Source organism: Saccopteryx leptura, chromosome 9, assembly GCF_036850995.1.
Source record: "Saccopteryx leptura isolate mSacLep1 chromosome 9, mSacLep1_pri_phased_curated, whole genome shotgun sequence".
NCBI lineage: Eukaryota > Metazoa > Chordata > Mammalia > Chiroptera > Emballonuridae > Saccopteryx > Saccopteryx leptura.
In genome coordinates this window covers 3030267-3056779 of record NC_089511.1, presented here as the reverse complement: position 1 = coordinate 3056779, position 26513 = coordinate 3030267, and the positions used below count along the sequence as shown (strand labels likewise).

Here is a 26513-nt window from a genome sequence, read left to right as displayed (position 1 = left end):
CGCGGCCACGCCCCCTCGCAAATTGTGGAGAGACTGGCTGGCGCCTCGGTCTGTCATTCCCCATTCGGGCAAGGGCCAATAAATACGCGAGACTCGGGGTTCCTCGACGCGGACCAATGGGAGAGTCGCCTGCTGTCCCGAGGGCGGGGCCAGAGGGGCGGGGCCTGGAGGGGCCGTCGCGTCACCTGACCGCGGGAGGCTCCGCGCGCGGAGGGTGCCGATTGCAGCAGGTCCGGGGAAGTCGCCATGGTGAGTGCTGAGGGCGGCGGGCCCCGGGCGGGCGCTTCCCCTGGGCCCTGCTCGCTCCCGGCGCCCCGGGCCGCTGCGGGCGGAGTCGGGGTCCCGCCGCCCGCTCGCGGCTCAGACCAGCCCGGCTCGGCCTGCGGGGCGGGGGGACCAGGCCGGGGAAGAAGGCCGCAGGCAGGCCGCCCCGCGCCGGGGTGGGCGGTGGCTCCCGGCCGCCGCGGCCGCTCCCCCCGGGGGCGTCTCGGTCTGCGGGCGCCGGGGGAGCCGCCTCCGAACGCCGTGGGCCACCGCCCCCCTGCGATCGCAGCCCAAGTGCCAGGTCGGAGCGTCGGGCTGGGCTGGGGGCGTGCGGCCGGCCGGCCCGAGGCTCAGCGGTGCATCGGGACCCGCCCGGAGGCGGCTGCCCTGCCAGCGGCCCACCCCGGTGCCTGCTGCTGCTGCCCGCCGGCCCCACGCTCTCTCCCGTGCGGGAAATAGCCACCCTCCGGGCCATCACGGAGCCCTGGCCCGTCCCAGCCTCGCCGCCCCGTGGACTGCAGTGCTTTTCAGTGCTTTCTAGGGACTCGCTGATGCGAGTTTCCTGGAAGGACGCGTGCTATCCGATACCTGTGCACACTCGGCGCCGGGCACCCCGGCTGCCCTGCGGGTCTCCCCTTCGACGACATCCCGGTATCCCCCTCGCTGGCAGGGGGTCTTATTCCCCTTAAGCGCCCCGCTGGGGCCAGCACGTCGTGTGGCGTGGCTGTTTGGCCGGGAAACTGGCACTTCCTCAAAATGGGAGCCCTCGTGTCTGGTTCCCACAGAGGCAAGTTGTCATTGGCCCTTGATGGGCGTTTCGCTCGGTCTGCACCCTCGGAAGGACGCTACCCTGGGTGCGGGTCACTGTCTTGCCGGGGTCAGAGGCCTGGCTGGTCACCTTGTGCGGACAGGCTGCTGAGAAGGGGCTTCCCTGCGAGTGTGCAAGCGCCAGGGAGCAGGGTGACAAGTGAGACAACATGCACCGCTACCCTGGGATCCATTGCTGGGCAGGGTGATGGCACCTGTTCTCAGCATTTCCAGGGTTGGGAATTGCTGTGAGAACAGGGCGGGCGTTTAACTGGGACTTGCCTGTGTCTCAGCGCTTGTGGATTGATGTGACACCACTTAATGGAGGAGTCTTGTACACTCGGTTCTGTGCTGGGCGACCCCGCTCAGAGCAGCGAGCCAGACGCACAGCCCTGCCCTCCTGAGTTTTATTGGGAAAGGGAACTTGGGTGTCATCAGCCTTGTGGCAGTCCTTGTCTCTGACTGGGGCAGGTCACTCAGTCCCCCTTTTGCATTTGAAAACAAGTGTTGGCATCTCTGGCCAGTCCTAAAATTCTAGGCTCAGATTCAGTTATTCCAGCATCCTGTGTGCCTTGTGTGACAGGGACTGTGCTCTCAGCACTGGGAACAGCCCTGGCTCTCAGGGAGCTGAGGGGTCTCAAGGGGAGGACAAGTGGCTGGGACCGAATGGACTGCAGTCTGAGGATTGCGGTGTTGGCACCACCAGCTCTGCTGGGGAGAGTCCTGCCCCGGGGAGCTTGGGAAGGACCACAGGAAGTGACATGGGAACTGAGACTGGAGGAGGCTGAGCTGAGATTCTCCAAGTGGAGATGAGAGGGTATCGGGATGGGTAGAGCTGGGAGAAGGGAATGCTGGCGGTGTGTGCGGTGGTGGGGACCCGGAAACGAAGTTGGAGACTGTTGGGTGTTCAGGTTATGTTTTCCCTCATGAAGTTCCTGTCTGATCATCATCCTTAGTTCTCCCTACCTCAGTTGTTACTTCAGTTTTCAATTAGCACTTGCATTAACGTGCTGAAACGCTACATTCTTTGCGAGATGGGTTATTTCATTTTGCAGCTGCTTTGGGTTGTTAGGTTACATCTGCAGCATGTGAGTGGAGAGATTGGCCGACACATGAGTGGTTAGGATGAGTGGAGATACTTGGTTGTGTTTACCGGGGATGTAAGAATAATGGTAACACTTATGAACTGCTTAGCCCAGGTGCTTAGTAAGCAAGTCTTGAGCTTTGTGTCACTTCATTTGTTCTTCGTTGTAGTGATATTAATACTCTCGTCATCCTTGTTTGATAGAGAAAATGAAATGGAGACCAGTTTTATAATTGATGAGTTCATGTTGATCTTTGCTCTTGCCTGTACCTTATAATTGTGTGGACTTGGGGGGGCTGTTTGGTTTGGGTCTCAAGCTAATACGGACCTAATCACGTGTTAATTTGATACTGATTCTGTAGTGTTTCCATTTTCTCTGATCCAGGTCACTAAGAACAGAGTCGTTTGTAAATGGAGGTCCATGTTCACAAGTGAGGAGACTTTGGTCACCTGGTTTGTGTTGCTGGGAACATGTTCATGTATGTGTTCCTGTTTGATGAGACAGTTACCAGGAAGGGCATCAAGGCACCCTTAGAGCCTGACCAGGTAGTGGCGCAGTGGATAGAGCGTTGGACTGGGACGCGGAGGACCCAGGTTCGAGACCCCAAGGTCGCCAGCTTGAGCGCGGGCTCATCTGGTTTGAGCAAAGCTCACCAGCTTAAACCCAGGGTCGCTGGCTCGAGCAAGGTGTCACTTGGTCTGCTGTAGCCCCATGGTCAAGGCACATATGAGAAAGCAATCACTGAACAACTAAGATGCTGCAACAAAAAATTGATGCTTCTCATCTCTCTCCCTTTCAGTCTGTCTGTTCCTCTCTCTGTCTCTCTCACCAAAAAAAAAAAAAAAAAAAGAAAGACACTCTTAGAATGGCTGTTTGTATGATAACCACTTTGTCTTATGAGTACTATGTAAAAAATACCTAGTTTTATTAAAGCTTTATCTTTTTTTTAGTTTTAATTTTTTATTTTTTATTTTTTTTTCAGAGAGAGAGAGGGATAGACAGGGACGGAGAGAGATGAGAAGCATCAATCATTAGTTTTCCATTGTGCGTTGCAACACCTAGTTGTTCATTGATTTCTTTCTCATATGTGCCTTGACCGCAGGCCTTCAGCAGACCGAGTAACCCCTTGCTAGAACCAGTGACTTTGGGTCCAAGCTGGTGGGTTTTTTGCTCAAACCAGATGAGCCCGCGCTCAAGCTGGCGACCTTGGGGTCTGGAACCTGGGTCCTCTGCATCCCAGTCCAATGCTCTATCCACTGCGCCACCACCTGGTCAGGCAAAGCTTTATCTTTTTATTTGTAGCCTATTTTGTAATAATAATTCATTTTAAACCCAGCTGGTACAAAATAAACAAATTTTGGTAAACCCTTATTTGTTTATAGATCACTGAATCTAGTTCTTTTATTTATTTATTTATTTTAAATTTGATTTTAGAAAGAGGATAGTGGGAGAGAGAGAGGGAGGAGGGGGGGTGGTAGAGCTGGAAGCGTCAGCACATAGTAGTTGTTTCTTATATGTGCCTTGACCAGGCAAGCCTGGGGATTCAAACTGGCGATATCAGCATTCCAGGTCGATACTTTATCCACTGCTTCACCACAGGTCAGGCAAATAGAGTTAGTTTTATACAGATATGTTTGGAGTTATTATAATCTCTTTATAACCAGTTTTACTTGCTAGATGAAGGTAATCATTATACACAGTAGCCAAAAGTAGAAGCAACACAAGTGTCCATCCACAGATGAAAGAAAACAAAATATGGTCTGTAGATACAATAGTGTGTTATTCAGCCTTAGAAAGGAAGGGATTTCCGAAACATGCTACTACATGTTTGAACCTTGAAGATACGCTCAGTGAAATAGCCAGACACAAAAGGACAACAGCTGTGTGGTTCCAGGTGTACGAGGTCCCTGGAGAAGTCAAACCCATAGTAACGGAAAGTAGACTGGTGGCTACTGGGTGGGAGAGTGCGTGGAGAGAGATTTAACAGGCACAGAGCCTCCTTTTGGGAAAGTGAAAAGGTTTTGGAGATGGGTAGTGGTGATGACTGTAAACAATGTGAATGTGCCTAATACCACTGAAACGCACACTTTTTTCTTATCTTTTTACATTCATTGAGAGGAGGGGAGGCAGAGAGGCAGACTCTGGCATGCCCCTGGACTGGGATCCACTCAGCAAGTCCGGGAGGGGGCGATGCTCTGCCTATTTGGGGTCTTGCTCAGTTGCTCAGCAACCAAGCCTTTCTCTGTGCCTGAGGCAAAGGCCCTGGAGCCATCCTCAGTGCCTGGGGCCAACTCACCCCAGTCGAGCTGTGGCTGCAGGAGAGAGAGAGACAAGAGGGGGAGGGGTGAAGAAGCAGATATGTGCTTCTCCTGTGCCCTGACCGGGAATTGAACCCAGAACATCCACATGCGAGGCCAATGCTCTACCACTGAGGCAACTGGCTAAGGTGAAGCGTACACTTAAAAATGGTTAAAATGGGCCCTGGCCGGTTGGCTCAGTAGTAGAGCGTCGGCCTGGCGTGTGGGAGTCCCGGGTTCGATTCCCGGCCAGGGCACACAGGAGAAGCGCCCATCTGTTTCTCCACCCCTCCCCCTCTCGTTCCTCTCTGTCTCTCTCTTCCCCTCCTGCAGCCAAGGGTCCATTGGAGCAAAGTTTGCCCGGGCGCTGAGGATGGCTCTGTGGCCTCTGCCTCAGGTGCTAGAATGGCTCTGATTGCGGCAGAGCAATGCCCCAGATGGGCAGAGCATCACCCCCTGGTGGGCGTGCCAGGTGGATCCCGGTTGGGCGCATGCGGGAGTCTGTCTGACTGCCTCCCCGTTTCCAACTTCAGAAAAATACAAAAAAAAATATAAAGGTTAAAATGGCAAATTTTCTTATATATATTTTAACACAATAAAATGGAAATTATAAAAATTTCTTGATGTATCATTACTTAATCGCTAAGTTGACCACCTGAACTTAATTAGATCCATTGATTCTCATAGTTGTTAAAGCTGTTGCATCCAGAGATAGTGAGAATAAAACCCAATCCATTGCTTGGCCTCACTGAAATACTCAGGTAGTCTGTGACGCTCTGGGGATTTCCTTAAGGCAGAACTCTTCAGTGCCGAGTGGTCTGTGCCTCTGAAACCACCCTTTTCTGTGAGCAATTCTGTCGTATAAATTGACGTTTCTTTTAGGTTCAGTTTATTTATTTTTTTTCTGAAGTGAGAAGTGGGGAGACATAAACTTCCACATGTGCCCAACTAGGATCCACCTGGCATACCCACCAGAGGGTGATGCTCTGCCCATGTGGGCTGTTGCTCCGTTGCAACTGGAGCCATCCCCAGCGCCCGGGCCAACTTTGCTCCAATGGAGCCTTGGCTGTGGGAGGGGAAGAGAGAGACAGAGAGGAAGGAGGGGGGGTGGTGGAGAAGCAGATGGGCGCTTCTCCTGTGTGCCCTGGCCGGGAATTTAACCTGGGACTTCCACATGGCGGCCGATGCTCTACCACTGAGCCAGCCAGCCAGGGCTTAAATTGAGTTTAAAAGACACACTTTGTCCTCTGACACTTGTTATGCTTCAGAAGCAGTGTGGCTGCTGGGGAACTTATTTTACTGGAGTGTGTCATAGGAAAAAGTGAAGAGACGCCTGGGTTTGCTTATTATTCAGTTATCGTTTTTCTCTTTCCAAAATTAAACCAAGAACATTTTCAATTTTTTTTTTTTTTTTTACAGACACAGAGAGAGAGTCAGAGAGAGGATAGATAGGGACAGACAGACAGGAACGGAGAGAGATGAGAAGCATCAATCATCAATTTTTTGTTGCAACACCTTAGTTGTTCATTGATTGCTTTCTCATATGTGCCTTGACCATGGGCCTTCAGCAGACCTAGTAACCCCTTGCTCGAGCCAGCAACCTTGGGTCCAAGCTGGTAAGCTTTTGCTCAAACCAGATGAGCCCGTGCTCAAGCTGGGGACCTCGGGGTCTCGAACTTGGGTCTTCCGTATCCCAGTCCGACGCTCTGTCCACTGCGCCACCGCCTGGTCAGGCATTTTCACTTTTTATAAACGTTTTCAGAAGTGGGTTTTATGGGGTTTTTGTTAATCTCAAAATTCAGTGTGTAATTGTGTTCATAATGAGACAAACTAGATTTCTGTAAGTCCTTGCTTCCGCCGTTCCAGCTCATTGTGCAAAAGGCATTCGTTCCATCTTACTCACTTTGTTTTCATTCAGGTGAAATTCACACAGTGGAAAATTAACCCTTGTAAAGTGAACTGTCCAGTGGCAATTATGTAGTAGTACATTTATAGTGTTACAGCCAGCACCTATGTCTAGTTCCACCACATTTCTGTCACCCCCAAAGTAAATCCTGTGGTCCTCATTAAGCAGCGATTCCTCCACTCTCCCTCCGGCTTAGCAGCAGCCTCCTTTCTGTTTCTGTGGGCGATTTGCCTGTTCTGAGGGTTCATACAGACAGACTCATACACTGTGGACTTTGTGTCTGGCTTCTTTCACTTAGCACATATTTTCTAGGTTCATTTTTATGATTGAATAACATTCCGTTATTTATATATACCACGATTTGTTTATCCGTTTATCTGTTGATTCTTTAGGGTTTTTTTTTATTAAATATATATTCTAAGCATTCTAACACCAGTTCATCCATTTATTCATTGAACATTTATGAAGCGTTCACCATGTGTCAGGCAGTAAGTTGGGTCCCAACAATGTAAAAAGGACCATCATTTATAATTGTAACCATGGTGTACCCTGTGTCAAGGTGTAAACGGTATTTATACCACTTAGAGGTTGGAGTGGTTCATTCTGCTTGACAGGTAGGTCTGACTCATTCTGTGAGTAGGTTATCGCTGATGGCGAAGAGTATCTAGCTAAGCAGGGAGGGGCAAAGGTAGGAACACAGTTTATTCTTGTATCACCATTGTTAATCATGGTATTATTTTTCATATGAACAAGTATAAACCTACTTGTCCACCTGTATTTTGTCCACCATAACGCTGGGTCTCGGTATCTGAGGTGACGAGTGAGGCAGCTGAGAGGACTCTGTCGCATTCGACCACGAGTCGGCAACAGTGACCTCAGCTATTTCATTTCTAAGCTGTTCCATCCCTTGTTACGTATTTCTTAAGGGGGTCAGTGTTCCATAAACTACTTCCTTGTTCTAAGAATAGACTAAAATGCACATGAAAAGTAGTCTAGACAAAAAGATGCTTTTAAAGATTTGAGTAGATTGTATACCTTCACAAGAATTAGGTGGGTCGATGCCTACGTTTTGGACGGAATCAGAATGTATTAGCCACAAACTGCCCCCGTGTTTCTTTGAGGGTGACCTGTTAGGAGAGAGCTCAGTCAGTTTCTGAGGGAATAAATTCTCTGTACAGGTGACAGTTCTCCTTCACGAATGTCGTGCTACAGTCAGTGACTGGGCGGAGCTCTCTGTTCAGTAGTTGTCAAATGCTGATAAATGGGTTTGAGGTGTTGGGCTGGGCTGAGCCTTCTGTGGGGGCCTGGGGCAGAGACGAGGTGGGGGGCGCGACGCTGACGCTGTAGAAGGGAGTCCAGTGAGACTTTAATGGAGGTGTTTTTACTTTCCAGCCTACGACACAGCAGTCCCCTCAGGATGAGCAGGAGAAGCTCCTGGATGAAGCCATCCAGGCTGTGAAGGTGCAGTCATTCCAGATGAAGCGCTGCCTGGTAAGGGGCCGGCGTGGGAGGTCGGCTTCGTGCGCCCGCGGACGCAGTGGTGCCTGAGAAGTGTTTGTGAGTGGGTGGGTTTCCGGGCTCTCTGTTCGAGTTACTCGCTGCTTTTCCAATTTGAAGGCTTCTTCCTGTCCTGAAGAGATATAGTTTTTGTAGACACTAGCTTAAAAATTATATTTATACCTATTTATTTATTTTTAAATTCTAAAAGAATTTTAGATAGGGTAGTATTGAGATAATCTGTGTAGGAACTGTAGATCTCTGGATCAAAATTTAAGAATTGTAACTGCTGGGACTTAAAGTTACGAGTTGCTTTGATGCTGATAATCACATCTTACCTTGTTGCACATTTTCTAAGTTTAGTAATGTGCTCTTTTTTCTTTTTTTTGACAAAGTCAGAGAGAGGGACAGATAGGAACAGACAGGAGTGGAGAGAGATGAGAAGCATAAATTCTTCATTGTGACACCTTAGTTGTTCAGTGATTGCTTTCTCATATGTGCCTTGATGGGGGTGGGGGATTACAGCAGACAGAGTGACCCTTTGCTCAAACCAGCCACCTTGGGCTCAAGTCAGCGAACATGGGGTCATGTCTATAATCCCACGCTCAAGCTGGCGACCCTGCCCTCAAGCTGAGCCTGTGCGCAAGCTGGATGAGCCGGTGACCTCAGGGTTTCGAACCTGGGTCCTCTGAGTCCCAGTCTGATGCTCTATCCACTGTGCCACTACCTGGTCAGGCTACCAGTTGTGTTTGTTGTATTGCTTTTCATGCAAACAGATTGGCACAAAAGAAAGTGGAGAAAATGGGTGGGCATGGAGCCTGCTGTTGCTTGTTCCTGCCCCTCTCTGTATATGAATGGCATTTCCTGTATCTAAAGGAGTTGTGTCCCAGACCCTTCTGAAGAGGGGTTTAATTTGTGGGAGCTGTTGTCAGGATAGCGCCTTGCTCCAGAAGAGTCGGCCAGCTGTCTTGGCTGCATGAAAGTGAATCAGCAGAGCTAGTTCGTAGCTGCAGGGGTGGTAAAGGTTTGCGTTTGGCCAGGAAGCTTGCAGACCCAGGTACTAACACTTGCTGGGTTCTGCACCTTGGTGACAACAACTCCTGCATCATTTTCTTTCAGCCCAGAGGAAGGCCAGGTAATACTAAAACTGTGCTTTACATGATTAAAATAACTTGTGCTGTAGCTTTTTAACACTGGAATGAGTATTTGATGGAAGAATTTATATAACCAAGTGCAGTGTTTATTTAAAGCAGGGGTCCCCAAACTTTTTACACAGGGGGCCAGTTCACTGTTCCTCAGACCATTGGAGGGCCGGACTATAAAAAAACTATGAACAAATCCCTATGCACACTGCACATATCTTATTTTAAAGTAAAAAAACAAAATGGGAACAAATATAACATTTAAAATAAAGAACAAGTAAATTTAAATCAACAAACTGACCAGTATTTCAATGGGAACTATGCTCCTCTCACTGACCACCAATGAAAGAAGTGCCCCTTCCGGAAGTGCGGTGGGGGCCGGATAAATGGCCTCAGGGGGCCGCATGTGGCCCGTGGCTGTAGTTTGGAGACCCCTGATTTAAAGGAAGCATTCTCATCAATTCTGTCTGTATTTCTCTAGGACAAAAACAAGCTCATGGACGCTCTGAAACACGCTTCTAACATGCTTGGTGAACTCCGGACTTCCATGTTGTCACCAAAGAGCTACTATGAACTTTGTATCTTTTGAAATGTTGAAGAATGAACACTTTGACTATACATTTTTCTTGATAAGGTTATTGTTCCTTATTAACTTTTTCTGGAGTTATATAACACTCTTCATTGTCTGAAGCAGGAAGTATTTCTTTTTTTGTGCAAATGTGTTGAGGGCAGAAAGTATCAAAAAACCCCTTTCTGTGTCTTAATTTCTTTAACATTGTTTTTTGTTGTAGTATCTGAGTTTCCAGGCCCCTCAGGAAGGTTGCCGAAGCCGAGGCTGCTAGGCAGGTGGTTCCTCAGTGCTTAGGTTGTTGTACAGGCTCCGAGACGGAAAGAAGTTCAGCGGGCGCCACTTCAAAGCCGAGTCCCCGTTCAGGTGGGCAGGCCCCGTCTTCACTGCTCTGCCTCAGCAGACAGCTTTTAAAACCCTTAAAGTACGGAGAGCCCAGCTGAAATTCTGCCTTCACTTAAACACGCCATCTTAAAGGACTAACGTTTAAGATACCTGCCCAATAGTTGAATGACTCCGACAAGTTCCCGAGTCTTGCTCGGGTTGGCTTTGCTTTATTTGAGCCCTTAATCCTAACGACAAGATATGGCTATCTCGGATGAGCTGCACTACCTGGAGGTCTACCTGACGGACGAATTTGCTAAGGGGCGCAAAGTGGCGGACCTCTATGAGCTCGTGCAGTATGCTGGAAACATCATCCCACGGCTGTAAGTCCCCCAGGCCCAGGGCCCTGCTGTCTGTTCCCACGTCTGTGGCCCGTACCGTCAGCGGCTTTGTGGGAACCATTTGTAAGGTGGTTTAATTTCTCAACAGGTAGAGGTGAACATTTTGGTAGATCATGATTTCTGGAATGTTTTAGAGTATAACTAATTTTACTTTTTATATTAATTATTGAGGAATTTGGAAAATAAGAAGAAATGGACATATTTTGTTCAGTGTTTCGACTCTTCCTAATGTGTTTGAAGGTGATGGTTGTGTGTGTATATTTGTTTGTGCATATATAAATATACCAGGTGATATTTTTTCCTTTGTGCAGGAGAAAGCCAGGTCCCCGTGTTGCATATTTAATATGTTTGTACTCAGTATGTTTGGACATAGTTTACTTGTTGACTTGAATATCTTCTTCTAATTGAATGTTTCCTCACGCTTCTCTAGCTACCTGTTGATCACAGTCGGCGTGGTCTATGTCAAGTCCTTTCCGCAGTCCAGGAAGGACATTCTGAAGGATCTGGTGGAGATGTGCCGCGGGGTGCAGCACCCCCTGCGGGGGCTGTTTCTCCGGAACTACCTCCTTCAGTGCACCCGCAACATCCTTCCCGACGACGGCGAGCCCACAGAGTAAGGCTCCGCCGTCGCCTCCCTTCCATCCGCTTCTGTCGTAGAGACGGCAGGTGCAGCAGTGCCCAGAGGGGCCTGTGGGCAGTTCTCAGCGTGGTCAGCTGCCCTGGTGTCGCGCTTCGTCCCCTGGGGTCAGCACTGGTCAGAACTGCCGTCTTGTTCATTGTGACTGAGAGCATTTTCCCATTTTGTTAAATAGTCTTTGAAGATACGACTTTGTAAATAAGTTATGTTTTGAAAATTGTATTAACAATGAAATAATGAAGTGTGTTTAACTTTTTGCATGGGCTGTCCAGTCTTCATGCTGTTTCTTGAATGTCTCAGTTTTTATAATTTATGGACTGGACTGCTAGTTACTCTGGAATATATGTGATTTTAATTATTCTTTCACACACATTTGATATTAACTTCAAAACAAGAGACAAAAGCCCCAGGGGTGCCCTGCCTTGTGTGCCCTGTGTCCCAGTGTCTGAGCCGTTGTGCTCCTGCCCACAGTGACGGCAGGGGTCGCGGCTGTGGTCCCGCACTAGCTGCGTGGGCCGTGCGGTGTGGCAGGTTCCCTAGCCAGTGGTCGGCAAACTCATTAGTCAGCAGAGCCAAATATCAACAGTACAACGATTGAAATTTCTTTTGAGAGCCAAATTTCTTAAACTTAAACTGTAGAGGTAGGTACATTCCTTATCAAGGTAGCGCCCACACGTGGTATTTTGTGGAAGAGCCACACTCGAGGGGCCAAAGAGCCGCACGTGGCTCGCAAGCCGCAGTCTGCTGACCAGGGAGGGCTACACTGAAGAGCTTCATTCCTGTTCAGAAACTTTTCTCATTTATTTCTAAGAGATACGGTGAGGTTGATGTTGCCTTTCATCAGCCTTGGCGGGGAGGAGCTGCGGACGTGCACACAGGAGAGGGTGGCGCGGTCGTCCTGCCGTGCGGACGCCGGGTCTGAAGACTCTTCCACGTTTCCTTGCAGTGAGGAAACAACGGGCGACATCAGTGACTCCATGGACTTTGTCCTGCTCAACTTCGCAGAGATGAACAAGCTGTGGGTGCGGATGCAGCACCAGGGCCACAGCCGGGACCGCGAGAAGCGGGAGCGGGAGCGGCAGGAGCTGCGGATCCTGGTGGGGACCAACCTGGTGCGCCTCAGCCAGCTGGAGGGCGTGAACGTGGAGCGCTACAAGCAGGTGTCTGTCTGCCCTCGGCGCCTCTCCCGGGTCCTGAGGTTCCCTTAGTCTGAGCTCTAAAGTTGGGAGACTTTTGTTAAATGATACACATTGGAGACCATTGACAATCAAAGGAGACTTAAATAAACAATGCACAGGGTGGGGCAAAGCAGGTTCACAGATGTTTGTGTGGAAGTGACACGAGAGTAAACTGCTTCCTGGCTCACACTGTAAATCTACTTTGGACCCACCCTGTATTTTGAGTTTGTGTTTGTAGAGTGGAAGATTGAATATTACCAATTGTCCTCTTTAAATTGATGTTGATGTCTGACCAGTGGTGGCGCAGTAGATAAAGTGTCACCCTGGAACGCTGAGGTCGCCAGTTCGAAACCCTGGACTTGCCTGGTCAAGGCACATATGGGAGTTGATGCTTCCTGCTCCTCCCCCTTTCTCTCTCTACTCTCAAAAAACGAATAAATAAAAAATAAAGTAAGTTGACATTTACTACAGATTTACTGTAACACTTCCTGAGATAAACAGTCCAGAGCTGAGGAGAGGGACACACTCAGGAGCCGTGGTGAACAAAGCACACTTGACAAACCTTTTTCATAATGGACCAGGTAGTAACTATTTTGGCTTTGCAAGCTGTGTGGTCTCTGCTATACTTCACAGTCGCAGACAGTGTGGAAGCAATGAACAGAAACAGCTGGACATGCTGGCCCTGGAAGTGACGGTCCAGAGCAGACCCACCTGTCTGTAGTCAGCCATTTACAAAGGTGCAGAGCAGCCTGTTCAACAGGTGCTTCTGGCGCATCTGCACAACCGTGCACAAACGACCCCTGAACTATGACCCATCCTTGTATCATGTCAAAGGTCACATGTGGATCAGAGACTTAAGTATAAAATATAAAACGAAAACTTTTAGAGGAAAACAAAGGAAATGGTCATAACCTTAGAATAGACAGATTTTTTAGGAGACAAGAAGCACAAGCCATAAAGGATGAAAAAGTAGTGAACTGGGCTTCATCCTAAATGATTCTATTAAATAGAAACAGAATTTTTTTATTTAAAAATTCGTTTGTTAAACTTTAAAGTTTAATCTAGAAATGAAATATGAGTGAGAAAAATCTAAAATAGGATTTTCAGATTAATAAATCCAGATGTGCTATAAAGAGGAGACTTAAGATTTTGCATGTCTGACCAGTGGTGGCCCAGTGGGTAGAGGGTCAGCCTGGGACACTGAGGTCTCAGGTTCAAAGCCCTGAGATGGCAGGCTTGAGCACGGGATCATCAGCATGATTCCATGGTCACTGGCTTGAGCAAAGGGTCACTGGCTCGGCTGGAGTCCCCGCCCCTTCCCATCAAGGGAAGCAAGCAATGAACAACTAAAATGCTACAACTAAGAGTTGATGCTTCTCATCTCTCTCCCTCCCCACCCTTTCTTTCTCTCTCGCTTAAAGAAAAAAAAAGATTTTGCAAATAATCTTACTTTTTTTCTCTCTGAGATTGTTTTGACTGGGATCTTGGAGCAAGTTGTGAATTGTAGGGATGCTTTGGCTCAAGAATATCTCATGGAGTGTATTATTCAGGTAGGTAAGAACATTAACTTTGTTTTAAACAACTCATTTTATGTATAGATCATAAATTGTCATTGTTTTGAAAATAATCTTAGAGAGTAGGGAATAAGATTTTCTCACTGAAGAATTCCTTTCCCCTACTAATAACTCAGTCTTTGTGTTTCTCCTCTGAGTGTTGGAAAGCATAACATCCATGTTCACAAATATGAACTTTAAATACCATAAGTAAGTCCAGACTCTAGTGTGAAATGTTTTTACTTGGTCAGTCAATTCTGATTTGATTTTCAGGTTTTCCCTGATGAATTCCACCTTCAAACTTTGAACCCTTTTCTTCGGGCCTGTGCGGAGTTACACCAGAATGTGAACGTGAAAAACATAATCATTGCTTTAATCGACAGGTGAGCGTTCCTGGCGCAGGAGTGCCAGCGGTCTGACCTCGAGACAGTGAATCATCTGTCTCTGTTCCGTCTTTATGAATGATTTTAATGTAACTGCACTGTTTAGCTCTGTGTCAATGTTTACTAAGTGCTTGCTAACTGAGGCCTGAAAGGGGGTAGTGTGTACTGTTCAGGAAGCATGGAAACAGTAAGTGATTTTAGTTGTGTGTTTAGGTATCTTTTAAAGACATTGCCATACGTAGGCCCATCATTTAAACCTTATAAATCTAGAGCTCAGTAAAGAAGAAAAGTTATTTCTTTTTTTTTTTTTTTTTTTTTTGTATTTTTCTGAAGCTGGAAATGGGGAGAGACAGAGTCAGACAGACTCCCGCATGCGCCCGACCGGGATCCACCCGGCACGCCCACCAGGGGGCGACGCTCTGCCCACCAGGGGGTGATGCTCTGCCCCTCCGGGGCGTCGCTCTGTTGCAACCAGAGCCACTCCAGCGCCTGGGGCAGAGGCCAAGGAGCCATCCCCAGCACCTGGGCCATCTTTGCTCCAATGGAGCCTTGGCTGCAGGAGGGGAAGAGAGAGACAGAGAGGAAGGAGAGGGGGAGGGGTGGAGAAGCAGATGGGCGCCTCCCCTGTGTGCCCTGGCTGGGAATCGAACCCGGGACTTCTGCACGCCAGGCCGATGCTCTACCACTGAGCCAACCGGCCAGGGCGAAAAGTTGTTTCTTGTCAAGATGAAAGTTATCTCCCGGTGGGTGTCAATTGGATCTGGAGTCTTCTTTATCAAGTAACCATAAGATACATAGATGACTGAAGATGTTCTCGTAATCATTCTGCCATTACGTTTTTTTAAAGGAGAATTTTAAAGTATTAATATATTAGTACATTTGCTTTGGGTTTAAATTTTAGTTCTGTAGCCCTTTGTCTTGTTTAAAAGTATGAAGGTTGGCCTTTGATGTGGCTTGAATACGTGTCTGCGTGACAGCCAGGCCGAGTGTTGTGCTGCTTGTGACATGAAACCAGCAGCCCACGCGAGGATTTACTTCTACAGATACAGCCTTTTATTATAGTCTGAATGTCTGCGTTACTGGTTTTAAAGTCTGAGAATTTTTATAGCAGAAATCTCCAAATTAGCAGTTCAGTCCTGGGTATTACAAATTCTATGTTAATTGGGCATACTCTCAGGCCCTGGCCGGTTGGCTAGGTGGGTAGAGCTTCAGCCCGGTTTGCAGACGTCCTGAGTTTGATCCCTGGTCAGGGCACACAGAAGTGACCATCTGCTTCTCTCCCCTTTCCTCTCTCCTTTTTCTCCCTCTTCTTTCCTGCAACCAGTGACTCAGTTGGTTCAAGTGTCAGCCCCGGGTGCTGAGGATAGCTTGGTTGGTCTGAGCATCATCCTCAGGCTCTAAAAAGCAGCTCAGTTGATTCCAGCATTGGTCCCAGACAGAGGTCGCCAGGTGGATCCCTGTTGGAGTGCATGCAGGAGTCTGTATATTTCCCCTCCTCACCTAAAAAAAAAAAAAAAAAAAGTAAGAATGCAGTGAAATAAGGCATCATTGGCAAAACTAGTTAAAAGTGGACTGAGGGAATGATGGCTACATTCCTTGTCCTTTTGAAAACCTATTTCAATGTTCGGAGACACACACTTGTAGAAAATACAGAGAAGAAAAAGAATAAAGTGTCATCTATGATCCCATTACCCAGAGTCCTATGTCTTTTAAAATAAGGCTTTTTTTTGTTTTTTTCCAGATTAGCGTTATTTGCTCACCGTGAGGATGGACCAGGCATCCCGGCAGACATCAAGCTCTTTGACATCTTCTCACAGCAGGTGGCTACGGTAATACAGGTATGTGTGGCTTCTCTCCTCAGTCCTCAACACTGCGACACTTCTCAGATGGTCCATCCTGGTAAAATAAACCCTGTGCTGTTGTCAACATTCCAGTCTAGACAAGACATGCCCTCAGAGGACGTCGTTTCTCTGCAAGTCTCCCTCATCAACCTCGCCATGAAGTGTTACCCTGACCGTGTGGACTATGTCGACAAAGTTCTAGAAACTACAGTGGAGATATTTAATAAGCTCAACCTCGAACAGTAAGTCAGATTTATACATTTTTTAAAAGCCCTCTAAGGCACGTTTATGTCCCACACTTCTTTTTCTGTCTCAGTTCCTTTTTGAAATGTCAGCGTTTGTCTTGCGTTAAGCATTTGTTCCTGTTGACACATTTGGTGCTAATCAAGGCAGAGAGTGGCGATTACTTACTTGGTTGTGGATGTCGGTCAAGAAGTGGCACTCACAGACTGTAGGCAGCATCAGGTACCAGTGTCTCCACTTCAGACCCCTTTGTATAGATGAATGATTTAGTTGTTAAACTGGTAGAGAAACTCTTTATGTCAAGTAGTATTTCTATAAGAAGTGGTTCCCTCAAATGGGTAACTTCTGAGAAGTTAGGGGCATGTGTGTATTTAAGGTGTGGAAATTAAATTGCTTTGAAATATTTTTTTGTTTTGAGCTTTGATTTTGATAGCATCAGGGAAAGCGGACTACTCTGTTGCTTCCTCTGAGCGTCCTCAGCTGCCCTCCTAGACGGTGGCACCTCTCAGGGCCTTTGGGGCACTTCCGGTCCCTTTCTCTTTCTCTGCTGGCCCCTCGCTAGCCCACCCTCCCCTGCTCTGGACGTGGGGTCGAGCCAGGCCCCCGCTACCTGTGTTTTAGCTCGTGCAGTCTTTCCCCTTCCCTGCTCTGTGCAGTGGTCGGGCTACACCAGGAAGGTCTTTCTCTTTGACCCTTTTCCAGTTCCCTGTTTGTTTTGGTCCCTCCCATTATTTTGTGAACTGAAAAGCGTTTCAGATCTTGAGTGTAACAGCGGTGTCTCTCTTCCCTTGTTGAGTGAGTTTACAGAGCAGTTAGACAGAGGGAAGGATTAGAAAGTCGACCCCTGAAGTTTGTACAAGAGCTGGACGTCCCTCTGTCTACACAGATGCCGACAGCTGCTGCCTTCAAATCAGCCTGATCTTCCTGAATTGCCAGTGTTTGACACAGAAGCAATAGTTTGTTTTCTTCCTGTTTTGTTGAATTGCTGGTTTTGCGTGCATTTTTCTTCCTACTTATTTTTGTCATGAATGTATAGTACTTATTGACCACCTAGGGCCATACCTACCACTTAAAATACTTCTCTTTGAAAGAGCAAAAGCCAGACAGTTATTTTAATGCCAGCTCTACAGCGTGTCGTTATTATATCTCATTTTGTATCAATAGGACATTAATAGGTGAGTGTGTTCAGATAGGCATCTTGGAAGGAGGTCATTGGACTATTTTGGAGTGGGGTGACCCACGTGACCCGTTTCCTTGGAAACATTGCCAGCCTGCACGAGGCGAGGGCCGTGGGCATGTGGACGGTCAGTTCTGCCCAGTGAGGCTGCCGTTTCCTTTTGTAGCATCGCCACCAGCAGTGCGGTTTCCAAGGAGCTCACCCGACTCCTGAAGATCCCTGTGGACACCTACAACAACGTCTTAACAGTCTTGAAGTTAAAGCATTTCCACCCACTCTTTGAGTACTTCGACTACGAGTCCAGAAAGAGCATGAGTTGTTACGTGCTTAGCAATGTCCTGGATTACAACACAGAAATTGTCTCCCAAGACCAGGTAAGAGAATGCCAGCCAACGCTGTACTGTGGCAGTTGGCTTATTCATCAAATAAATTACCAAACTGGAGATGTGTGAGGAAGAAATGATAAAACAGCTGTAATCTCCCCAGAAGGAGAATAACATTTGCTGTATCTCTTTCCAGACTTCTGTCTGTGTCAGTGTGCACATACCTGCTTGTAGAAAAGGAGCTCTATTGATACTCAGTTGTAACTCTACACAACTAGAAACACTTCGACAGTGGCTTTCCATACTGATTTTCACCCCCGGGGTTTCTGTCTCCCATGTGATAGGTGGATTCCATAATGAACTTAGTGTCCACGTTGATTCAGGACCAGCCAGATCAGCCCATAGAAGACCCCGATCCCGAGGACTTTGCCGATGAGCAGAGCCTTGTGGGCAGATTCATTCACCTCCTGCGGTCTGAGGACCCTGATCAGCAGTACTTGGTAAGCATTAGCACTTCCTATAACCTTTCAGAGCTCCAGTAGTGTCAGACACAGATGTCTCTCAAATAGGCCAAAGTAACTGGTCATAGAAGGTTTTGAAGGAATTGCAAATGAATCGGGTTAAGTGGAATCCATAACTTTTTTTTAAGTGAGAAGCAGGGAGGCAGAGAGACAGACTCCTGCATGCTCCCTGACCAGGATGCATCCGGTGTGCCCACCATAGGACGATACTCTGCCCATCTGGGGTATCACTCTGTTGCTCAGATACTGAGCTATTTTTAGCACCTGAGTTGAGGCGGTAGAGTCATCCTCAGTGCCAGGGCCAACTTGCTTGAACCATTCGAGCCATGGCTGCAGGAGTGGAGGGGAGAGAGAGAGTGAAGGGGGAGGGGTGGTGACTGCCCGAGATCAGAGAGGTGTGGTGCCTCCTAGGAGGCCTGGCAGTGGTTCGAGGGGCGGAGCCTCGGTCAGAGTTGTAGGTAATTAATCACAGTGCACAAAAGTTATTATTATTATTTTTTGTTTGTTTTTTGGGGGTCAGATTTTAAACACAGCACGAAAACATTTTGGAGCTGGTGGGAACCAGCGGATCCGCTTCACGCTGCCGCCTCTGGTGTTTGCGGCCTACCAGCTGGCCTTCCGCTACAAGCAGAATTCTAAAGTGGTGGGTGTGCGTTTATGTATGTCACTGCTCCCCTTTTCCTCCCCATGTGTGTCTTAGTTTGTCATTACAGGGAGGTTCAAACACACACAAAGACAGGGCTGTCATAATCCCATCTTCCATAGCTGTCAGCCCATTGCCCGTCCTGTGTTCAGTGTCCCCAACAGTGTGTTGGTACATTGCATACTGCCCGAGGAACACAGTCAACACTTAGAAATGGAAGATTAAACCAGTTTAAAGTTATGCTTGATGCTTTTCCAGTGCTTCAGTCACTCGTGAGCCATGGTCGGCGTACCACACGGTAGGCTCAGAACACTGCAGCTCCTGCCAAGCGCTGTTTGCTGGGCTCTGTAGGGCAGCTGTCATGTGCAGGCTGCTGCAGGGTCTGCGCTGGGCCAGCCTGGCTCAGCCCGCCCAGGGGGAGGGCCGGCTCGGAGTCCTTACCTGTCTGGAAGCCCGTCACTGAATCACCTTTGGAGTTGTGTCCATTGTTCATGAGCTTATTCCTTCACCAGCAGAATTACGGCTGAAGTCATCAGTGGTATAGTTCTGTAGAAAACATCTCAGTGGAATGTAACTCAGCATTGGACAGCAGGTACATGTTAAGGAACGATCCTCAGAAAACTAAATTTGATGGGACATGAAGTGTTTATAGACCACTGGCAGGGACTGGCGGCTCTCTGCCGGTCTGGTTGGGCAAGCCTCTTGTCTGTCCCTTCCCAGCCTCGTGCGTGGACATTGTGAGTGTGTCTAGAGCAGAGCAACTATAATAGTACTTTCTTAATTTACATACTACGTGCTACACTGTGCACTTGGGTGATTGCTCTGGGTCCTGGTAACGAGTCTGACCTGCAGGCAGTGGTGTGGAGAGAATCCATTCTCACCCAGTAATGGTGGGAACGCAGATTTATGCAGTCTTTCCAGGAGGCTGACATTATGTTACTAGAGCCTTAAAAGGCCCATAAGTGCACTTCTAGGAATGTATACTAAGGACACGGGATTGAATAAAGCTTTGTGCATATAAATCGTTCATCATGGTATTGTAGATCGTTTCCAAAGGGGAGAGATAAGTACGTTATGCCAAGTCCAGTTTGTGGACTATGTACTGGTGAATACAGTGATTTAATGACTTTAGTATCCATGGTGAAAATTGTGATGACAAACACGCCGTGAACCAGCGCGAGTGACTAGTAACTCCAGGTCCTGAGGGAGAACGATGCGGAATGGAGAAAATAAAGAGAACAGGATGGGATCGGGAGGCCCTGCAAGCTGATGGCAAGAACAGAGTGAGAGCCCAGGTCTACTTTATTATATAGTGTAGGATGGGATCGGGAGGCTCTGCAAGCCGATGGCAAGAACAGAGTGAGAGCCCAGGTCTACTTTATTATATAGTGTAGGATGGGATCGGGAGGCCCTGCAAGCTGATGGCAAGAACAAAGTAGCCCAGGTCTACTTTATTATATAGTGTAGAGAATTAAAGCCTCAAGCCATATGTAAATAAGGAAGTCTCTGATACAAGGTCACTCATCTGAGGCACATATGAGATTCCTCGTAAGAGTTCGCCACCCCCACCTTGCAACAGTCAAGGGCGTGGGGAAAAGCTTAGTCTTAAAAAGGGTGTTGAAAAGATCTTGGTCTTAAAAGGGTGGGGAAGAGCTTAGTCTTAAACTAAGCCCTAGGCTATAAGGTCCTTGTCAGCTTGCAGCCTGTCTCCCACACAAATATTAAAAGAAAAGATGTTGGATACACATTGTGTGCAGCGTGAGCCCAGTTTAATTCTCAGGGAGCTACTGTGAAGTAGAAAACAGAACCATACACAGAGATGCCAGTTACGCGACCTTTGCAAGGAAAAAAGAAAGGAAGTTAACTCACATCAGAATGTTAATGATTATTGCTGGGTTTTAGATTTAGGGATGGTTTTAATTTTTAAAATTTTTGCTTTGTTTATTTTCCTGATTTTCTCCAATTTGGGAATGTGTTGCTTTTCGGATGAGAAAGAACAAATGCCTAATATATATAAAGCTTCTAAGCCAGTGAGCTCACGTGGCTGTTTGAGAAGGCGTCCTGAGTTAGTACGTCTCGTGAATGAAACAGCAGGAAGGCCGTGGGGAACAGCCCTGCTTCCATGCTTTCTCCGTCTGTCCGTACAGGTGTCGCACACGTAAGTGTTCTTGAGCGAGCCGACCCTGAACTTGACGTAATGAGACAATCCTTTCTCATTGTAGGATGACAAATGGGAGAAGAAATGCCAGAAGATTTTCTCGTTTGCCCACCAGACCATCAGCGCTCTGATCAAAGCTGAGTTGGCGGAGTTACCCTTGCGACTTTTTCTTCAAGGGGCTCTGGCTGCTGGAGAAATTGGTTTCGAAAATCACGAAACAGTAGCGTATGAGTTCATGTCCCAGGTGACAACCTGTTCCCTTCTGGGTTGCGGGGTCCCGTCGCCTGCTGTCATGATAGCGGTGCACACGGGTTTACTCGAGTTAGTCACTGCCCTATTCCATCGTCCTGGGACTTCTTAGGCCTCTAGTCACGTTGACTGGTTTGGAGGTGGGAAATTGGTCAGTTATTGGGTGCTGATATGAGTTTTAGGGTTTCCAGGGGGGTCATCATAAAACTTTCATGGAAGAAAACGTTCCTCTGTCAGTTCAGTTGGGGAACCGGGTGAAACGAGAGTTAAGACGCATCTCTGGTTGTCAGCATCCTCACTGTCGCGGCCTCGTGCTCTCCGCAGGCCCAGTGTGCTCTGATCGGAGGGGCCGCAGCTGCCTCACCAGCGGGGGCTGGGGGAGCTGCTTTGGAAAAGGCTCGAGCAGGTGCTCGGTGCCTAGAGTGCGCTGCTCTATGTCCACCAGGCGTTTTCTCTGTACGAGGACGAGATCAGTGATTCCAAAGCCCAGCTGGCGGCCATCACCTTGATCATCGGGACTTTCGAGCGGATGAAGTGCTTCAGCGAAGAGAACCACGAGCCCTTGCGGACCCAGTGCGCTCTTGCCGCCTCCAAACTCCTGAAGAAACCCGACCAGGGCCGAGCCGTGAGCACCTGTGCCCACCTCTTCTGGTCCGGCAGAAACACAGACCGAAATGGGGAGGAGGTAAGGGCAGGCCGGTCCTGCGCGTGGTGGCGTGTGGCTGGCGGCACGTGGGGGGTGCTCAGGGGCCTGAGAGAAAGCTGCTTTGTTCTGTGAAAAGGAACGAACAGGAAGGTAACACAGTTACATCCCGTCCTGAGCCTCCACTCTGAGTCTGTTGTAACAGCAGGTTTAGACCCCTGCCTCTGAAAAGCACACACGCTGCGGTGTGCCTAGTGTCCACGCACACTTTCTTGTGCTCGCGGGTGTTTTACACACTGAAGGGCGGTCGCCCTGCGCCGGGCAAGTCTGTCCGCACCATTTTCCTGCACATGTGCTCACTTCATGTCTGTCGCGGTCTGCCAATTCTCACAGGGTTTCAAGCTTTTTCACTATTACTGTAACCCGTGACCTTTGACGTTGTTACTGTAATTGTTGTGGGGTGTCCTGAGTGCACCCATATAAGTGGGGAACATAAATCGTGTGTTCTGACTGCTCACCGACCAGCCATTCCTCCGTCTCTCTCTTCTCGGCCCCTCCTGTTACCCAGTTAGGAGACCACGCATAGTGTAAACGTAACTTTCCTACGCCCTGGGAAACAGAGCAGTTGTGTGGCTCGCTTTATTGTGGTCTACAACTGAACCCACAGGCCTGTATGTAATATAAGACATATCTAAATATACAAAACTAATATATTGGATTTAAAATAATAGCTGTGTACTTTAAGAAAAAATGAAGATTTAAATCCATTGTGTCCCTTTAAAAAAGAGAAAGAGGCACAGTAGTGTGGTGTCTATTTTCTCGTGTTCTGGGACAGTTGGGACCCGTTCATCTCCTCACCCTGCCCCCCTTTTCTTCTAGCTGCACGGAGGCAAGAGGGTCATGGAATGTCTAAAGAAAGCTCTAAAAATAGCAAATCAGTGCATGGACCCCTCGCTACAAGTGCAACTCTTTATAGAAATTCTGAACAGATACATCTATTTTTATGAAAAAGAGAACGATGCGGTAAGTGAACTAACGTTTCCCTCCCTGCTCTTAGGTCTGATACATACAGAAGTTTATCTGATGATTTCTTTTTTGTGTATGAGGGTCGTGGTTGGGAGAGTCTACCTACTAGTCTGACTCCAAAATTCTCCTCTGCTTGTATGGCTGCATCTATAACGGAAGAACTCATTATGTGCAAGGAAATTCTCAAGTCTTTTGCTCAGCAATAGTTTATAAAAACAAAAATAGTCACTGTCTGTTTAAAAAATGCAAAATAATTTACAAATGCTAAATAGTAGACTGATTTGTCATCACATACAAGTTTAGAATAATTCCTAAAAAAGAATGATACAGCCTGACCTGTGGTGGCGCAGTGGATAAAGCGTTGACCTGGAACACTGAGGTTGCCAGTTCAAAACCCGGCCTTGCCTGGTCAAGGCACATATGGGAGTTGAAGCTTTCTGCTCCTCCCTTCTCTCTCTCTCTCTCTCTCTCTCTCTCTCTTTCTCTCCCCTCTCTAAAATGAATAAAGTCTTAAAAAAAAAAAGAATGATGCATTGTGCTTCTAGCAGTACAGTGTTGGTCAGGATTGTAGGTAAATAACTGTTTTGCTATTGCCTGACTAGTGGAGGCACGGTGGATAGAGCATCAGCCTGGGACGCTGAGGTCCCAGGTTCAAAACCCCAAGGTTGCTAGCTTGAGCAGTGGTTCATGAGCTTGAGCGTGGGGTCATAGATATGACCTGGAGGTCGCTGATTTGAGCAAAAGCTTACTGCCTCGGCTGGAGGCCCCCCCATTGTATAAGAGCACATATAAGAAGCAATCAATGAACAACTAAGGTGCTGCAGCCATGAGTTGATGCTTCTCATCTGTCTTCACTTCCTGTCTCTGTCACTAAAAAATAAAAATACATGAAAATAAATAATATTTTTCTAGTGTTCTTTTTTTTTTTCTTTTGCACTTTTCCGAAGCTGGAAACGGTGAGAGACAGACAGACTCCTGCATGCGCCCAACCGGGATCTACCCGGCATGCCCACCAGGGGTGACGCTCCGCCCACCAGGGGGCGATGCTCCACCCCTCCGGGGCGCCGCTCTGTCGCGACCAGAGCCACTCCAGCGCCCGGGGCAGAGGCCAAGGAGCCATCCCTAGCGCTCGGGCCATCCCCGCTCCAATGGAGCCCTGGCTGCGGGAGGGGAAGAGAGAGACAGAGAGGAAGGTGGGGCGGGGGGTGGGGGTGGGGGAGTAGAGAAGCAAATGGGCGCCTCTCCCATGTGCCCCGGCCGGGAATCGAACCCGGGTCCCCCGCACGCCAGGCCGACACTCCACCGCTGAGCCAACCGGCCAGGGCTTCTATTGTTCTTTTACTGGTTCATACGGCTCTGTATTTTTCAACTTTATTTTTCTTTGGATGAATAACCAATAGTTGTTGCTCAAATCAGGAAACCCTATTCTCATCTTTTTTTTTCCCCCCATAATTACTCTGTTAATTGAAGAGAGTAACACAAGCTCCTCAAAACATTTTTATTAAATCACCTTCAATTCTCTGTAACGTGCTTGATCGTGACCTTGTATATACTCTTTTTTTTGTAGGTCACGATTCAGGTTTTGAATCAGCTTATCCAGAAGATCCGAGAAGACCTACCCAATCTTGAGTCCAGTGAAGAGACGGAGCAGATCAACAAACATTTCCACAACACCCTGGAGCACTTGCGCTTGCGGCGGGAGTCCCCGGAGTCCGAGGGGCCCATCTACGAGGGCCTCGTCCTGTGAGGGGCAGGCCCGCCGCTCTCCCTTCCGTGTACGCCCAGTGAGGGTTTTGTCACACTAGGTCTCCCTTCCATAGATTGTGCCTTTCAGAAATGCTGAGGTAGGTCTCCTGTTTCTTACCTGTGATGTGTTTGACCCAGCACCTCCGGACACTCACCTTCAAGACCTTAATAAAGTTACTCACTTTGTAAGTGTTCAGGTTGTCTGATCACCCAAAGTAGCATGACTGATTGCTATTTACCATTCCTGTGATCTGTAAAAAACAAAACAGAAATACTTAAAAACCACTTCCTGTGGCTACTGATGAAACTCTCCTTCCTTTTTTCCTGTTCTGTTTCGTTGTTGATTGTGGAATTTCCTCCATTACTTGGGAGTATACTAACCTGGGAGTGTCTGTGTTCTCTAGTCCAATCTGGGATGAATTTAGATGAGAGGAATACTGTCTGTGAAAGTCAGCTTGGGCTTCTCCCTAAATGCAAGATAAGGCTGTGTATAATACTTTCCCTAAAACTAGAATATATTAATGCATGTTGAGAATTTTAAAAGCACCATGCTCAAAATCAGAAGCTATATTTTGCATATTTGGACTCAGCCATCCATTAAGAACCTATGTTGTCCTCTTGACATATTTATCAAAATAATTTTGTTCTAAATAGTATAAAATAGAAAATTTGTGATCTATATAATTTATGTATAACCTCCATTGTAAATTTAGGGGGAAATGCGTCATACAGTTATCACGATTTTTTTTTGCACCCGTGAAAATAAAATTGCTATTAACAATTTTGGACTCTTTTCCTTTGGTATTTAATTCATAAAAGCAACTATTAGAATGCCTACAGAGTGGAGGTGATGATGACATAGCCTGGCTGTGACCCGGAAGCTCTTGGCTGTGGGGCTTGTCACACCTGTTGTTCTGGTGGCCTCTGCTGCTGCCAGCCTGTCTCAGTCATGACCTGGCAGAGACCTTCAGGGGTGTTTCTGGAGTTTAGCTAGCTTCTAATTCTACATGTGCTGTGTTCAACTGGGCGGCACTTCCCTTTCTTAATTTAATTTTTTCTTTTTACTTCATTTATTTTTAAATTTTATTTTATTATTTTTTTACAGAGACAGAGTCAGAGTGAGGGATAGACAGGAACGGAGAGATGAGAAACATCAATCATTAGTTTTTCGTTGCGCATTGTGACACCTTAGTTGTTCATTGATTGCTTTCTCATATGTGCCTTGACTGCGGGCCTTCAGCAGACCGAGCAACCCCTTGCTTGAGCCAGCGACCTTGGGTCCAAGCTGGTGATTTTTTTTTTTTTTTTTTTGTATTTTTCTGAAGTTGGAAACGGGGAGGCAGTCAGACTCCCGTGTGCGCCCGACCAGGATCCACCCGGCACGCCCACCAGGGAGCGATGCTTTGCCCTTCCTGGGCGTCGCTTTGTTGCTCTGTCGTGACCAGAGCCACTCCAGCACCTGGGGCAGAGGCCAAGGAGCCATCCTCAGCACCCAGGTCATCTTTTGCTCCAATGGAGCCTCGGCTGCGGGAGGGGAAGAGAGAGACAGAGAGGAAGGAGAGGGGGAGGGGTGGAGAAGCAGATGGGCGCTTCTCCTGTGTGCCCTGGCCGGGAATGGAACCTGGGACTCCCGCACGCCAGGCTGACGCTCTACCACTGAGCTAACCTGCCAGGGCCTCAAGCTGGTGAATTTTTGCTCAAACCAGATGAGCCCACACTCAAGCTGGCGACCTCGGGGTCTCAAACCTGGGTCTTCCGCATCCCAGTCCGACGCTCTATCCACTGCGCCACCACCTGGTCAGGCTCTTTTTACTTCTTGATGACTGCTTCCTCATCTGTAAAATGGGAATACGAGTATTCCTGGTTTAAAGATTGAATGAGAAAATGCAGGCAGAGCACGC

General features: G+C 47.9%; 1 protein-coding gene across 1 annotated transcript; it reads left to right on the top strand.

The window, feature by feature from the left end:
- The first annotated feature begins 158 nt into the window (after window positions 1-158).
- VPS35 (VPS35 retromer complex component) lies at window positions 159-25393 on the top strand. The gene is made up of 17 exons (XM_066348928.1): window positions 159-249; window positions 7752-7850; window positions 9480-9576; window positions 10150-10273; window positions 10722-10904; window positions 11875-12088; window positions 13573-13656; window positions 13933-14042; window positions 15784-15880; window positions 15977-16125; window positions 17470-17677; window positions 17971-18126; window positions 18668-18790; window positions 21013-21192; window positions 21643-21882; window positions 22720-22863; window positions 24434-25393. Exons 1-17 carry the CDS (start codon window positions 247-249, stop codon window positions 24611-24613), a joined length of 2391 nt encoding a protein of 796 aa, XP_066205025.1. The 5' UTR covers window positions 159-246; the 3' UTR covers window positions 24614-25393.
- The last annotated feature ends 1120 nt before the right edge of the window (window positions 25394-26513 follow it).

Coding starts and splice junctions, on each gene's coding strand:
- VPS35 (XM_066348928.1), top strand. Junction 15,881..15,976: donor AGGTGGCTACGGTAATACAG/GTATGTGTGGCT, acceptor TCAACATTCCAG/TCTAGACAAGACATGCCCTC. Junction 18,791..21,012: donor ACAAGCAGAATTCTAAAGTG/GTGGGTGTGCGT, acceptor TTCTCATTGTAG/GATGACAAATGGGAGAAGAA.